The 15988-nt window shown below is 35.6% G+C and overlaps 1 protein-coding gene across 1 annotated transcript; it reads right to left on the reverse strand.

The window, feature by feature from the left end:
- Nucleotides 1-1060: 1060 nt before the first annotated feature.
- On the reverse strand, nt 1061-15022 carry coro1a (coronin, actin binding protein, 1A). Its single transcript, XM_030140530.1, has 11 exons — nt 14869-15022; nt 13494-13697; nt 11464-11586; nt 10018-10147; nt 8667-8848; nt 6762-6881; nt 4907-5011; nt 4670-4815; nt 1954-2011; nt 1640-1855; nt 1061-1405 (listed from the first exon to the last, which is right to left on the reverse strand). Exons 2-11 carry the CDS (start codon nt 13689-13691, stop codon nt 1313-1315), a joined length of 1371 nt encoding a protein of 456 aa, XP_029996390.1. The 5' UTR covers nt 13692-13697; nt 14869-15022; the 3' UTR covers nt 1061-1312.
- Between the last annotated feature and the right edge of the window lie 966 nt (nt 15023-15988).

Here is a 15988-nt window from a genome sequence, read left to right on the forward strand (position 1 = left end):
CAAAGGCACCTCAGTAGGCCTCAGGGAGCATTTGTTTGCACTTGTTTCTCTGATGATATGTTCTCAAATATCCATATAACATTTCATTGCCTTTGATATAACATTTGTTATTGCTTTTTGTTTCTCATTTTGTATGATGATGAGGAGAAATGAATAAACTTTGCTGTAATCTAAATGTTGTGTTGGGAATTTTTATGCGTCTGTCTACAATAATGTATTAAAAAACAGTATTTTGACAGTAAACAGTATGTAAATGTCTGAATGTACCTGTGACCATTCCTCTGTTTGTTTGTACCTTTTACTAAAACACATAAAAACAAAGAATAATAACACTGGGTTACAAAAAAATGTTTTTTGAAGTTGTCTAGGTTTTTTCAACTGAATTAGGACCATTTTGCACCGCTAAATCCAAAAATGACATCTGTTTTTCTCAATCAGGTCAGGTTTTTTTTGCTAATTTGATTTTGAAAAATTTGGTTTTCTCACAAAATATAATAATTAATACCAAAATAAGATTGGTAAGCACACTTTATGAAACTTGTGACTTGATTCCTGTTAGGTACAATGGTGTATTCAGCGCAGATGTAGCAGAATACGTCAGGCTTATTTTTGCAAGATCTTCTAGTCGAAGCCATTTGATTCACCTGTAATATTAAAAAAAACATTAATCATAAATTGGCAAAAGTCAAATCTTCAGAACTCGTTTATTGCAAGAAATATGAAAGAATTTTGTATCATATGATGTGAAAATGCCCATAAATGTAAGCAAAAATGTTAAAAAGCCAATATGTAGCATAGTTCAGAAAGTTGACCTGATTAAGCAAAATGAATGTGATTTTTGGATTCAGCACCAAAATGATCCTAAATCAGCTCAAAAAACTGAAACAATAAATTTGTTGTTGACCAGTGTAATTAAAAAAAAAACAACATTCAAAACAGTATTTTGACAGTAAACAGTATGTAAATGTCTGAATGTACCTGTGACCATATCTCTGTTTATTCGTACCTTTTACTAAAACAAATAAAAAATAAAGTATATTAAAAAAAACATTCAAAACAGTATTTTGAAAATACAGAAGACTTTATTTCAAACGAATAGCATATATTAAAACTTGATCAGACAAACCAAATAAGGAAATTCAAGCCCCCCCCCAAAAAAAGAAGTTTCATAATACCTATTGTCTTAATCTCTCCCTTTGTTTCACAGCTATTAGAAGTTACATCAGCCTCTCACTGTCTGCCCTTGCTCCACTTTTTCTCTATAGACTTCTGTTCTTGGTTTATTTTTCTGGTTTGTTAAGCCTCTTTTTGTTTAATGCTTGCTCTCCAGCTCTTTCACACGTTTGGTCAAGGCCTCTATCTCAGCTTTGAGATCCTGCACCTCCTTCTTCAGGGACTGAACATCCTGATGAAGACAGAAAAACAGAGCTGGTTATTTCTACATTTGTGCAAGATTTGTAATTAATAATAATGATAATAATGGATTGGATTTATATAGCGCTTTTCTAGACACCCAAAGCGCTTTACATTATTGACCCATTATTCATTCACTCTCACATTCTCCCTCTGATTTTAGTTAAATGACATTGAAAACTGGAGGATAAAGTTGGCAATAGCAGAACAGTCTTGAACATCTCACCCCGCTGTTGTCGTGTTGATTCCCCGCAGAGGCAGTTGTAGTCTTCAGGAGACTTTTGTGAACTTTGAACTCCTTGGCTTTGGTGGTTGCTACAAACCCGTCCTTTAGAGAGATCAGAATGGGCTGGCCATTTTTGCCTTCGAACCACTCATCTGCTTCCACTGAAGGCTCAGGGCCGATGGTGTTTGGGTATAGATCCTCCTGGAACAGATCAGACTGCACCGGGAAGAATGGGAAAGGTCAATGTCACAAGTAGACAAATAAACAAATACAGAATATATAAAGTACTGTATGTTATTCGGGTAAAACTTCACCTTGCGAGGCACCGTCATGACAATAGGTTCACATTTCCTCTCGTGAAGTTTGTAGAACCTGTGGGTGAAAATATATGTTTACGTGTAAGTATAGAAAGTTCAAGTAGGGACCTCACTAAAACAACCCCTGTTGTTGTTTTACTATTATATATGATGTTTTTTGATTCATATTAATATACGCATGCATGTGTTGCATTTTAGTGCTGTAGGTATTTAAGGATGAGCTCATTTTAACTAGTTTATACCATACAGTTGTGTAGTTTAATCTACAGTAAAGCATCATATTCAGTAAGATCATCATATGTTTGCAGTGTCAATGACCTTCGAGAATTACGTAGATACCTCTAAAAAGTCAACTTATCATTGGCCGAGAAAATCAGATCTGTTTAAAAAGAAGGACGAGAAATTTGGAGATACTCTTCTTTTAATCATTGTCATCACTCACTTATCTGGCCCAGAGGTGCAACAGCCCAAAAAATTATCCATATAAGAAACAAAAAGAGAACAGTCCAAAAAATGATCCACTTTAAGAAAAAAAGAGAACAGCCCAAAAAATGATCCACTTTAAGAAAAAAAAGAGAACAGCCCAAAAAATGATCCACTATAAGAAACAAAAAGAGAACAGCCCAAAAAATGATCCACTATAAGAAAAAAAAGAGAACAGCCCAAAAAATGATCCACTATAAGAAACAAAAAGAGAACAGCCCAAAAAATGATCCACTTTAAGAAAAAAAGAGAACAGCCCAAAAAATGATCCACTATAAGAAAAAAAAGAGAACAGCCCAAAAAATGATCCACTATAAGAAACAAAAAGAGAACAGCCCAAAAAATGATCCACTTTAAGAAAAAAAGGAGAACAGCCCAAAAAATGATCCACTATAAGAAAAAAAAGAGAACAGCCCAAAAAATGATCCACTATAAGAAAAAAACAGAGAACAGCCCAAAAAATGATCCACTATAAGAAACAAAAAGAGAACAGCCCAAAAAAATATCTAATATAAGAAAAAAACAGAGAACAGCCCAAAAAATTATCCATAAGCCCAAAAAATGATCCACTATAAGAAACAAAAAGAGAACAGCCCAAAAAATGATCCACTTTAAGAAAAAAAGAGAACAGCCCAAAAAAATGATCCACTATAAGAAAAAAAAAGAGAACAGCCCAAAAAATTATCCACTAAAAGAAAAAAAAGAGAACAGCCCAAAAAAAAATCTAATATAAGAAAAAAACAGAGAACAGCCCAAAAAATTATCCATAACCCCAAAAAATGATTCACTATAAGAAAAAAAAAGAGAAAAAAAAATTGTCTAATATAAGAACAAAAGAGAACAGCCCAAAAAATTATCCACTATAAGAAAAAAAACATCATCCACCTTTTCAATTGCGGGGGCACTGTTTACCCAAAAGGTCTCTTGCTTTAAAATTAAGGTGACCACAAAAATAAAAGTATAGGCTGAAAATTTTTAAGATAATTTTTTGGACTAATAGATAATTTTTTGGGCTGTTCTCTTTTTTTCTTTTAATGGATAATTTTTTGGGCTGTTGCACCTCTGGGCCACCGTACTTATCCATATAGTTGTGATAGTGTTTATCATATAGTTCCATAGATGGTAGAGGTTTCCATTATTTGTACCAACTGTTGTAGTAGTAGTATATCCACTGTTAGTACTTGTATTTGTAGTAGTAGTACATCCACTGTTAGTACTTGTATTTGTAGTAGTAGTATATCCACTGTTAGTACTTGTATTTGTAGTAGTAGTATATCCACTGTTAGTACTTGTATTTGTAGTAGTAGTACATCCACTGTTAGTACTTGTATTTGTAGTAGTAGTTTATCCACTGTTAGTACTAGTATTTGTAGTAGTAGTATATCCACTGTTAGTACTTATATTTGTAGTAGTAGTATATCCACTGTTAGTACTTATATTTGTGGTAGTAGTATATCCACTGTTAGTACTTGTATTTGTAGTAGTAGTTTATCCACTGTTAGTACTTGTATTTGTAGTAGTAGTTTATCCACTGTTAGTACTAGTATTTGTAGTAGTAGTATATCCACTGTTAGTACTTGTATTTGTAGTAGTAGTATTAACAGTCATGGACCTTTGTTCTGGTTTTTGGTAATTATTCTAACACCAGCTGATCTACTTTTGACAGTTCTGGTTCAGTTATCTATGGATCAATTGCATCCATGTGTCTCCCCCTACTCCCCCCTTCTTCCCCTCTCCCTCAGTCTCTCTCTCTCTCTTTTTCTCCTCCTTTACCCTCTCTCTTTAACCCTAACTGGTCAAGGCAGACGTCCATCCTCCAGGAGTCATGAGACGACTTTTGTTATGATTTGGTGCTATATAAATAAAATTTGATTTGATACAGAAAAGCATCATATTCAATAAGATCATCGTATGTTTGTTGCGTCAATGTCCTTTGAGAACGATGTAGATACCTCTAAAAAGTCAACTTTTCATGGGCCGAGAAAATCAGGTCTGTTTAAAAAGAAGTACGAGAAATTTGGAAATACTCGTCTTTTAATTTATCACAAGTCAGGAAGGGTGTAGAAAACTAAAATCTGAGCAGTACCTAAAGCTGGGAGACAAATGTGGTGGAATAAAAAGTTGCAATATTTACCTCTGAGAATGGCAGGTTAAAGGTGGAAATAAACAGATCTGAGCACATTTACCTCTAATGTGAAAATGTCAATCTGAAAACTGTGTATGTTATCACCTGGCAATTTCACATTTGTTGACTTCTAGGCCCCTCTTGGGCATGTACCCCATCCCCTTCTGGCTCTCTTTGCTGCTGTACATGGAGAGGAAATGGACGTAAGGGGCTTCATCTGTCACCTCAAAGTAACGGATACTGCTGTCCCCCTGTGACCGAGACGTGACAAACACACTGTTAGAGACTTGATGATTTTAGGAAGAGAAAGAGAACTGCCGTATTTCAACATCTAACTCTAACCTTGCCGCACAGGTAGACGACGCCGGTGTCTGGGTCGTAAAATGGCAGGAGGACGCCGCTACCAGTGTCCAGTTCCTGCAAGGTCAGCGGCTCTCCGAAGTTATTCTGTGAAATGGAAGGACACAGTCACATTAAATGCATTATAACATCCTGCAAAAAGGCTGAGCAGACGGTAGGTAAGCTGAGGATTTATTTAATTAGGTATGTTGGATAGAATAGGACAACACCGCCCTTAATGCTGTAAGATGGTAGTTATGAAACAGTAGTGTTGTAATACACTGAATGATCCTAGAAACTAAGTTAACTTTGACTCTATGACCTGAACTTTAACCCTTTCATGCATGAACTGTGAGAACCTTAGTCAAGATTTTTTTCTTCAGTGTTTTTATTCCTCCAAAGGCATGAAAAAAAAACAATGCGATCCAGTTTGTTTTCTATGGAGTTACAAAAATATCCATGCATTTAATTTTTGAAGCAAAGAAACGTGTTTAGCCCTTTCATGCATAGTGGTCACTACAGTGGACAGTTCTTCTCCAGTTGTTCTCTTGTATATTCATGGGTTTTGTTGGTTTAGTTCCATATCAGCCAACACAGTGGACGCTCATGCATCATCCCATAATAATACACTGACATTCAGACCATTACTGTCACTTTGCTGTTCTTGATAAACCTGATCTGCACTAACATGTTTGAGTGTAAACCACTTGTTTATGTTCAACACAAAGGTTTTTTTGCATGTTATCTCCATGAAATGAGTAATAACTAGCATAAGAATATGTTAAAATGTGAGAAAACATCAGATTAGCAGCATTAAAAATGTTTTTATTTAATTGTTTTCATATCACTTTCTTTTGGAAGAGGATTAGGGCCACTGGAAAATAAAAAAGGTGTAATATATATATTTTTTTATTATTATTCTGAGAAAAAAGTAAGAATTCTGACTTTAAACTCTGAATTCTGACTTTTTTTTTTTTTTTTTTCCAGAATTCTGATTTTAAATTCAGATTTCTGACGTTAATCTCAGAATTCTAACTTTTTTCCCAGAATTCTGACTTTCTTCTCAGAATTCTGACTTTAAACTCAGATTTCTGACGTTAATCTCAGAATTCTAACTTTTTTCTCAGAGTTCTGACTTTAATTTCAGAATTTTGACTTTTTTTCTCATAATTATAATAAGAAGTACATATTGGACCCTAGTTTATTGTATTTTTTTTCCAGTGGCCCTAATTCTCTTCCGTACTTTCTGATATTGGGTTTTAAACACTTGTTTCTTAACTTCAAAAATTAAATGCATGGACATTTTTGTAACTCCATGAAAAAAAAATTAATCACATTGTTTTTTTCATGCCTAAAGGGGAATAAAAATAGTCAAGAAAAAAAATCTTGCCTAAGGTTCTCATAAGTCATGCATGAAAGAGTTAAAACCCAATATCAGAAAGTGATATGAAAACAATTAAATAAAAACATTTTTAATGCTGCAAATCTGACGTCTTCTCACATTTTAACATATTCTAATGCTAGTAATTACTCACTTCATGGAGATATTATGCAAAAAAAAACCCTTCTTGTCTAACAAATAACAATTGATTTACACTTAAACATGTTAGTGCAGATCAGGTTTATCAAGAACAGCAAAGTTACAGTAATGGTCTGAATGTCAGTGTATGGGATGGTGCGTAAGTGTCCACTGTGTTGGCTGATATGGAACCGAAACATCAAAACCCACGAATATGGAAGAGAAGAGCAGGAGAAGAACTGTCCACTGTAGGGACCTGTGCATGAAAGGGTTAAGGGCAGGTGTCATATAAACCCATTCTCATCTGTTGACTCTAACATGCATGGTGTTGGTACTCACTGGGTCCCACAGGGCCACCTGTCGCTCACTCATACGACTGAAGCCAGTACTGAGGATCTTCCCATCAGACATGAACACTGCCCTGACAGGCCTGGAACCCTCATGAGGTTTCTCCTTCTCCTGTTAAAGCAGAGCAGAGTTGGCACTTTTTAACAGCCATGGGAAAAGTAGTCAGTTCCTTTACTTTATCACAAGAAAGACCTGCAAGAGAAAGTACAAATGTATCAGCGGTAAAAATAAAAGCACTGGTTTGACCCCTCTGACTGGTCTATTATTCTATGGGAAATCGTGTGTGTGTTTGCATTGCTATAGTTGCACATTTTTTTAATACTACCTCTATATATATTTTTAAATTTTACCTTGTTAAATATCTCTAACTTGCACATATTTCTATTGCACACTATTTTATATATTTATTAATATTTATCTGTATTTTATTATGTTGCATTTAGTCGTATAGTGCACAAATGCTGGTAGAAATTTGAAATTTCATTGCACAACTTGTGTAATGACAATAACGCCTATTCTATTCTATTCTATTCTATTCTATTCTATTCTATTCTATTCTATTCTATTCTATTCTATCGTTGGGACTGTGGATGAAAATTAGCACTGACGCTAACTCCGGCATATTTACATGTTTATACTGAAAGGGAACGCATAAATGTGTTCATTAATGTGCACTGTCCCGCCTAAATAATAATAATAATAATAATAATAATAATAATAATAATAATAATAATAATAATAATAATAATAATAATAATGATGATGATGATGATGATGATGATGATGATGATGATGATGATGATGATGATGATGATGATAATAATAATAATATTCTATTCTATTCTATTCTATTCTATTCTATTCTATTCTATTCTAGAATATCAGTGGTGAAATGCCAGTATTGTGGCAGCATGTTACTGCTGTGACTTCTGTAGGTGGAGTGAGTTTGAACGACTTTATACACAGAGAGAACAGATAAACCTGAAGGCTCATGCTATGACTACAAGCAGAGCATCGAAGAAAAAACACAGTTCTGACTCACATATCTGTTCTCACTTGAAGGACTTCTCTAATCTTTGATTTTTGGTGAGATATCAGACAATTTTATTATTTACTGAAATACAAGAATGAGAGAAGTTTAGAGGTTAAAAAAACAAACAAACAAACAATCACTGCTGTCAACAACTCATACATATCTGAAATGTGAGCTGATTTGATTTTTGGAAGACATCAGGAGACAAAATAGTTGGAAAACCTGGTTTAATCGTTACTATTGTGTCTTCAGTGTATTTTAAATAGATTTTAGAATACATGCTGTGACAGATCATCATCTGAAAAGTATCTGACACCTCTGATGTACAGTAGAGTGCAATTCGAAAGCTGCATAATATGGAAATACCCAAGTAAAGTAAATGTCAATCAGTACAAAAAACAGTCCTAAAGTTATGAAAATATTATAATGTAGTGCTAATATACTATCTATCTATCTATCTATCTATCTATCTATCTATCTATCTATCTATCTATCTATCTATCTATCTATCTATCTATCTATCTATCTATCTATCTATCTATCTATCTATCTATCTATCTATCTATCTATCTATCTATCTATCGATCTATCTATCGATCTATCTATCTATCTATCTAAAACTTGCTCTAATAAAAGTCATAATTGGCTCTTTGTAGACATTAGGAATCACAAATCAGAAAGCAACAGTAAACTCTAGGTGCTTATATATTTCATTTAATGTTTAATATCTGTATAATTATAATAATAAAGCTGCTGAATGAAATCTATTTGATTGTGTATTAAATATCACGCTACATGTTTGTAAAGAAAATGGTCATAAAAGTGACGGTGCGTTGTTACTGGAGCAGATGAATGGAACCTACGACAAGGACGGTGCCTTTACGTGGATCCAGAATTCGCAGGGTCTTGTCCTTGCAGGAGGTGAGAATCTTGGAGCCGTCTCTATTCCAGCAGGCGCTGTAGATGAGATCGGTGTGTACGCTGTCGATCCTCACCACTGCCTCACCCCGGGCCACATTCCACAGGATTACCACGTTGTCACAACCTGCATGAATAAATGAAAAGGTGGGGCCATTACGAGATCATTAATCTACAGTCCAAATATGAGTCAGTAATATTGTCCGCTTACATCTACTGGATAAGAGACATCCTTTACCTCCCTGGGTTCACTCATCCATTTTGTTAAAAGCATACATTTCCCACTGACCCCTGATTTTTGTAGTTTGGGGAACTCTCAGTATAGTGTTTGTTGTGCTCTACTGCCTTGGTGACACTACATGTAACACTTCTATACTTAACATCAGCTTTTCTCACTTTTCTTAGTCTTAATAAGATGTTTTGGAGTTTAGCAACAAATAAACTAATACTCATTTTGTTGTGTACAGTATATACTTTTATATACCTTTTATATACTTTTATAAATGTTCTGTGGGCACAGCCGTGTGTACAAATACCAAAATCAAATCTATTTAATTACTTGAAAATTCTACCATATTTCATCAGTAAATGGTTTAAATATAAAATGTACTTTACTGCAAGATTATTCTGTTTGTCACATTTATTCCTTTGGAGCACATCAGATGGCACGTTTTATATTTAGAAAAAAACAGAGCAGCAATGATAGCTGCCATGACTACGGAATAAGGATCATATCTACCACTGTGAACATTATTAAATGAACTGAAAGGAATAAACCTGGATACAAGACTGAAAGCTCACTAACTATTAGGGTATCTATAAATCTTTCATGTGCACTAAATTTAGTATTACTGCATCTTAAACCACTGATTACATAAGTCTGTTGCTGAAATAAATGATTAAAAGTACAACCTCTACAAGTGTTCAATGTCTATTTCGGATGTAAGAAATATAAACTATTTAAAGATTTAAATGTTGTTTAAAACTTTGTATTCTTATTGACAGTAGGATGGTGGTTTTTGTCATATTTTCTAGTCCTAGCGGCTCACTCCAGTGATTCATCATGAGTTTATTGTTAGTTAGTGGTTGAACTGCAGCAGTAGTGTTGATCAGTGTTGAGAGTGGGTGGAGGCTGTGAGAACTTCCTGTTTAACTCTGTGGAGGTGTGATTCTCACTCAACAACACAGCTCTGGTGATTCATTTGGCTCATTTTGTCTAAAACAGTGAGCATGTCTCTGCACATGACCTCTGTCACATCATATAAATGCATGTCCAGGTTCATTCAGGCGTCGTACCTGCGCTCATCAGGACGTTGTGAGCGGTGGGGTGCCAGCTCAAGATGCCAACACGTTTGGAATGGCCCTCTAGTTTGACCACAGGATCTGTGAGGGGTGTGATGAGCCCACCGTCAGGGATCTCCCAGATCTTTAAATGACAAAAATGTCTTCTTCAGTTTGTGCATTTAAAAGCATGTATAAATCAACTATAATAGCAAAATATAGAACATTATCGAAGTACGCATAAAATAAGATATTATTGTAGTTAATTGGTTATCACGATAAGAAGATATTATCACATTTATTGATCATTGTATTTGGAGTAAATATTTAAAGTGCATATAAATATTATACTCTATATTAACCCTTTCATGCATGGTGGTCACTACAGTGGACAGTTATTTTACAGCTGTTCTCTTGTATATTCATGGGTTTTGTTGTTTTAGTTCCATATCAGCCAACACAGTGGACGATTATGCATCATCCCATACACTGACATTCAGACCATTACTGAAACTTTGCTGTTTTTGATCAACCTGATCTGCAGAAACATGTTTGAGTGTAAATCAATTGTCATTTGTTAGACAAAATCTTTTTTTTTTTGTATATTATCTCCATGAAGTGAGTAATAACTAGCATTAGAATATGTTAAAATGTGAGAAAACATCAGATTAGCAGCATTAAAAATGTTATTATTTCATTGTTTTAATATCACTATCTGATATTGGGTTCTAAACGTTTCTTTACTTCAAAAATTAAATGCGTGGACATTTTTGTAACTCCATAAAAAAAAAAAACTTGATTGCATTGTTTTTTCATGCCTAAGGAGGAATAAAAACACTCAAGAAAAAAAATCTTGACTAAGGTTCTCATAATTCATGCATGAAAGGGTTAAAAACGGTTGATTATGCAAATCTGATTGTGTGTGAGGTGACTAAAAAAGTGTATATGAATGGTTTGTGTTACTGTAAAAATATACAGAGGAAAATGTGTGTTAACAAAGCAAAGGAAGTGGATCTAGTTTGATTATTAGTTTGTAAAAAGGAGGTGGGAGTCAATAAGTTATACTTCTGCCCACCCCTTTTCGAGTGCAGAAAATTTTTATTTATTTTTTTGACCATGTTGTAGGATTCTTTGTTATCTGATGATTCTATGTGCTCGAAATAAAACTGCTACTACTACTACTACTACTACTACTACTACTACTACTGCTACTACTACTACTACTACTACTACTGCTACTACTACTACTACTACTACTACTACTACTACTACTACTACTGCTACTACTGCTACTACTACTACTACTACTACTACTGCTACTACTACTACTACTACTACTACTACTACTACTACTACTGCTACTACTACTACTACTACATGGAAAGAGACTTAGACCCAGGTTTTACAGCCTGCAAGACAGAACAAACAGTGATTCATAAGTGATGTTTGTTGCTGAATTACCATCACACTGCAGTCCTCAGAGCCACTGGCAATGATGTTGTCGTTGTGTGGACAAAACTCAATGTCCAGGACTGGACCTGTGTGGCCACACACGTTGGGGTAGGACATATCGATACGCCCTGTCTGCGAAAAGACAAACAGTACAAAGGATGGTGAATACAGATGTCAGGTAAAGGTAGGATAGGAGATCCTGGAGAAACAGTTCGAGCAAGCTACATTTTGAAAATACACAGTTCAAAAGTCCAAACCCTGAAGCCACGCCTCCAGAGTACCGGACTGTACTCGCAGTGAGGGGAGGGGGGAGGGACATATGGCAGCTGAGTTTGATAGACACATCACCATCCAATCATTTCGATGGGCCGGTTAAAATGATTGGATGGTGTTTTTTCAGTCCTGTCCATTCCACATGTGACTAATTTTTTTTTTTTTTTTGTGTTTGAGTATTTAATTAATTGGTTGCAATCAGGGTGTGAAGGGGATTTTAAACAATATAGTAAAAAAAGCTCCAGGAAAACACCTCCTACCCTACCTTTAACATAAAAGTTGTTTTTTTCGTCAATCTTTTAATTCAAGAGTTAGTCACGAAAACATCCATTATTACAATTCATCGACATTTTGAAAAATAAACACAGAGTGAACAAACCAAAAGTACAGTAGAAGAAAGCAAACATAACAAACACACATTTTAACAACCCTCATCCACCCCCCCCATCCCAGGACTTAGGACGAATCACACCGAGGGAGGCCACATAAATTCTAATCATATTCAGGTTGAGTTATCAATATATTGTTGAAGGGGATGCCAAATCTGATTCAGCTGGTGTAGTTTATTTAATAATGAGAACCGGATTCTCTCCAGGTGACAGAGTTTAACCACTTCTTCCAGCCATAATTTAGCTGAAGGAACTTCTGATTTTCTCCAGAACAACAAAACAAGTTTTTTTGCTACGATAAGTGCGTAAGATAGCAGTTAATGGTGATGTTTGTTAAGTTGCGAAAACTGACTAGAGGCTCCGAGTACAACCAAAAGCGGCTCAGGTTTCAACTCAATATGAAGCGTTTCTGTTAAAGTTTTAATAATGTTAGTCCAGTGTGGAATTGATTTTGGACGCAAAACATAACTATGGCAAAGAGTGGCTTCTTCAGTGAGGCATTTGTCACATAATGGGGAGATGGAGTTAACATGAAAGTTGAAGAATAGAAAACGTGTAAGACAGATTAAAAAAAAAAAAAAAAAATTGAATACAACATAAGATTGTCAAGTCTAGGTGGGAAGAGCAAAGGAGGAATCATCAGCTGATCCAAATACCACAGCTATGCCTTCAATTACTCCTAATGGTCAGTAAGTGGGTTAGAGCGACGATCAGGACCAGATCTGTGTTCTCCACCTTAAACCATCATGTGTGACCACAGGCATCACACCTATATTTGATTTGCATACGGACACTGAACACTGGGCTTCACTGACTTTTAAGGTGGATCATTAACAATCAATAAATAATGTTGAGACAGACTTGAGAGCACCAACATCACAACAGCAAATGCCCCCAATTTTCCCAAGGGAATGATTAAAACATAATTAGCCAGAGGAAACACACAAACACCCCTTATGTATGGTATTTTCTCATTACTATCTTAAGAATTGTAATTATTAACTCAAAGTTTCAATTTTCAGGGTTAAATGCAATACTTGTGAGCCACTTTATGTCCTCAGAAACAGAGCACACAAGGCCACATCCTGCCCCGACTGAGCACACAACAAACTCCTAATATGGTGAAAACTTCTCGACAGCAGAACGAGTGACGTGTAGAAGAACTCAAAGTCGGTATCAAACTTCCTTATTCAGCTGAGAGTGTGATGGTGACTGGCAATATTTAAATTTTGAAACATGAGTGCAATGTTTAAAAAAAAAACAAAAAAAACCCTCACTCTCAGTCTCATCAGAAAAGAGAGGAGGACACTGAAGTCTCTGCAAATACATTATTCTGTCTAATGTGTATATTTTTGTCCTTTTGACTTTGATATTTACCTTATTCAGAGGCAGGACTATGAAGGCTCCTCCACCACTGGCCTCCACAATCATGGCCACGAACTTGGGGTTAACGGTGCAGAAGTTGCTGTCCCATGTCATCTGGGAGATGCGGATGTCATCGTAGCATTGGTCAGCTTTCACAGCCTGACCGAAGACGTGACGAAATTTACTGGTCCTCACAACCTTCCTGGACATGGTGAACTGGAAAAAAGCACAAAGACAGGCTTATACTAAACAGATAGTGTGTAGGTAATGTGAATTTAACTTGCAAAAAAATGAATGAGCTGCAAAGGAATTTGGGTCTCTTTGCAGTTTAAGTGCACACTATTAGAATGCATATAAACTATCAACAGTTTTACTCTAGACTTTTTATACGCATGGTTTTAGATTTCATGTGGAAATAAACCAACAGACAAAGCTGAAAGACACGACAGGAAAACTACAAAAAAGAGGAAGCAAAGGCTTTCACAACTACTTCCTCTAGTCTGCCTCTAATGGATGCTATTCTCCCTCTCTTTAGTATAGGTTTCTGTTTAATTATAATGCCTGAGCGTGCTGAACAACCGCTGCACAAGTCGACACAGAGAGAAGGCGACAGATAAAACAAGACTATTACTCGTCACTGCAGTTAATTCAAGCTGAGCTGCATGTGTGTGTTGAAAAAGGCAGATGAGTTTGACAGAGCGGCAGTTACACCACATCCTACAGACTGAGCAACTACACCACCGGCTATTCTCTCTTGCCATATTTGTCATTTACACACTCATGCAGTCATTGATTTTCCCACAGACAGGCATACATCAAATGCAGCGTCACAGTTAAAACCTTTACAATTAGAAATCAACACTGAAAAAAGTTTTTGTAGATGCTGACTAAAAAACTAGCTGAAACAAGCAAAAAGGAATTATTTATTCTCAGTACCACTTATAAAAACAGCACATATGTTTGCCTTTACCTCCATTTGTAGATTTACTTCCTGAAATCTGCTGCCGCACCTAAGCTCAAACTCCAGACTGTAACAGTTTTTCTGCATGTGCATCACAAGACTGCTCAGGCTGCTCTGCACCTAATTTAATAATCCTTTATAGAGTGGGCTCTAATTTTATCAGGGGCCTAGATGCATGTCAATAATCTCTCCCTACCACTGTCTCTCTCTGGTGTGATGGAAAACATTGCCTAGTTAGACACAGGAAACAATTCACTTAGTTGAAACAAAAGAAACCCGTGTATAACATGAGCAACAATGATGCTCCTCAAATTTTTTCATTCATATCTTCATAATCTAAAAAATACAGGCTTGTCCGGCTTGTCTGATAAGAGATAAAAATTGCAGGTACAAATGACAAGTTGCAGACAGATGTTGCGGGCCTACCTGGGTGTCGTATGGGGGCGATTCAGTTCAAGGAGATTCAGCAATGCAGGAAACACCCTGTCACCAGAGTGAGGACTCAGAGGAGACAGTAGGTTAAAGTATATCACAAAATGACACAGAGGAAGTGAGAGTTTCAAATGTAGGTGGAAGTGGGAGGTGTCTCGCTTTGACATTTTGGGGTTGAAAAACTGCAGAGGGCAACTTGAAGGGGAAATGGACAAAGTGATGAAGTCTTAGTTTGTTTCCCTGCAAAAAACAAACAAACAAACAAACATGCATATTGTAATTCAGTAATATAGAATGTCCTCTGAGAGCAAATGAAAGCCATTACACTGGGTTACAAAAAAATGTTTTTTGCAAGTTGTCTAGGTTTTTTCAACTGAATTAGGACCATTTTGCACCGCTAAATCCAAAAATGACATCTGTTTTTCTCAATCAGGTCAGGTTTTTTTTTTTGTTAATTTGATTCTGAAAAATTTGATCTTCTCACAAAATATAATAATTAATACCAAAATAAGATTGGTAAGCACACTTTATGAAACTTGTGACTTGATTCCTGTTAGGTACAATGGTGTATTCACTGCAGATGTAGCAGAATACGTCAGGCTTATTTTTGCAAGATCTTCTAGTCGAAGCCATTTCATTCACCTGTAATATTAAAAAAAAACATTAATCATGAATTGGCAAAAGTCAAATCTTCAGAACTCATTTATTGCAAGAAATATGAAAGAATTTTGTATCGTATGATGTGAAAATGCCCATAAATGTAAGCAAAAATGTTAAAAAGCCAATATGTAGCATAGTTCAGAAAGTTGACCTGTTTGAGCAAAATTAATGTGATTTTTGGATTCAGCACCAAAATTATCCTAAATCAGCTCAAAAAACTTAAACAATAAATTTGTTGTTGACCAGTGTTATTGATCAGGTGTCATCTAAGGGCTACACCATAAAACAAGGTCAAAGTTTCCAACTGAGAAGATGAAGCATTGAAATACACACCTGAGTACTGTTGGGGAATGTAACTTAAGGTTTGCTAAGTCTCAAATGTGAAGATTTGTTACCCGTCTTTAACAAACAGTATTTGGGTTTTTAATAGAGTACAACAAATGAAGCTGTTAGA

Source organism: Sphaeramia orbicularis, chromosome 8 (assembly GCF_902148855.1).
Source record: "Sphaeramia orbicularis chromosome 8, fSphaOr1.1, whole genome shotgun sequence".
Lineage (NCBI taxonomy): Eukaryota > Metazoa > Chordata > Actinopteri > Kurtiformes > Apogonidae > Sphaeramia > Sphaeramia orbicularis.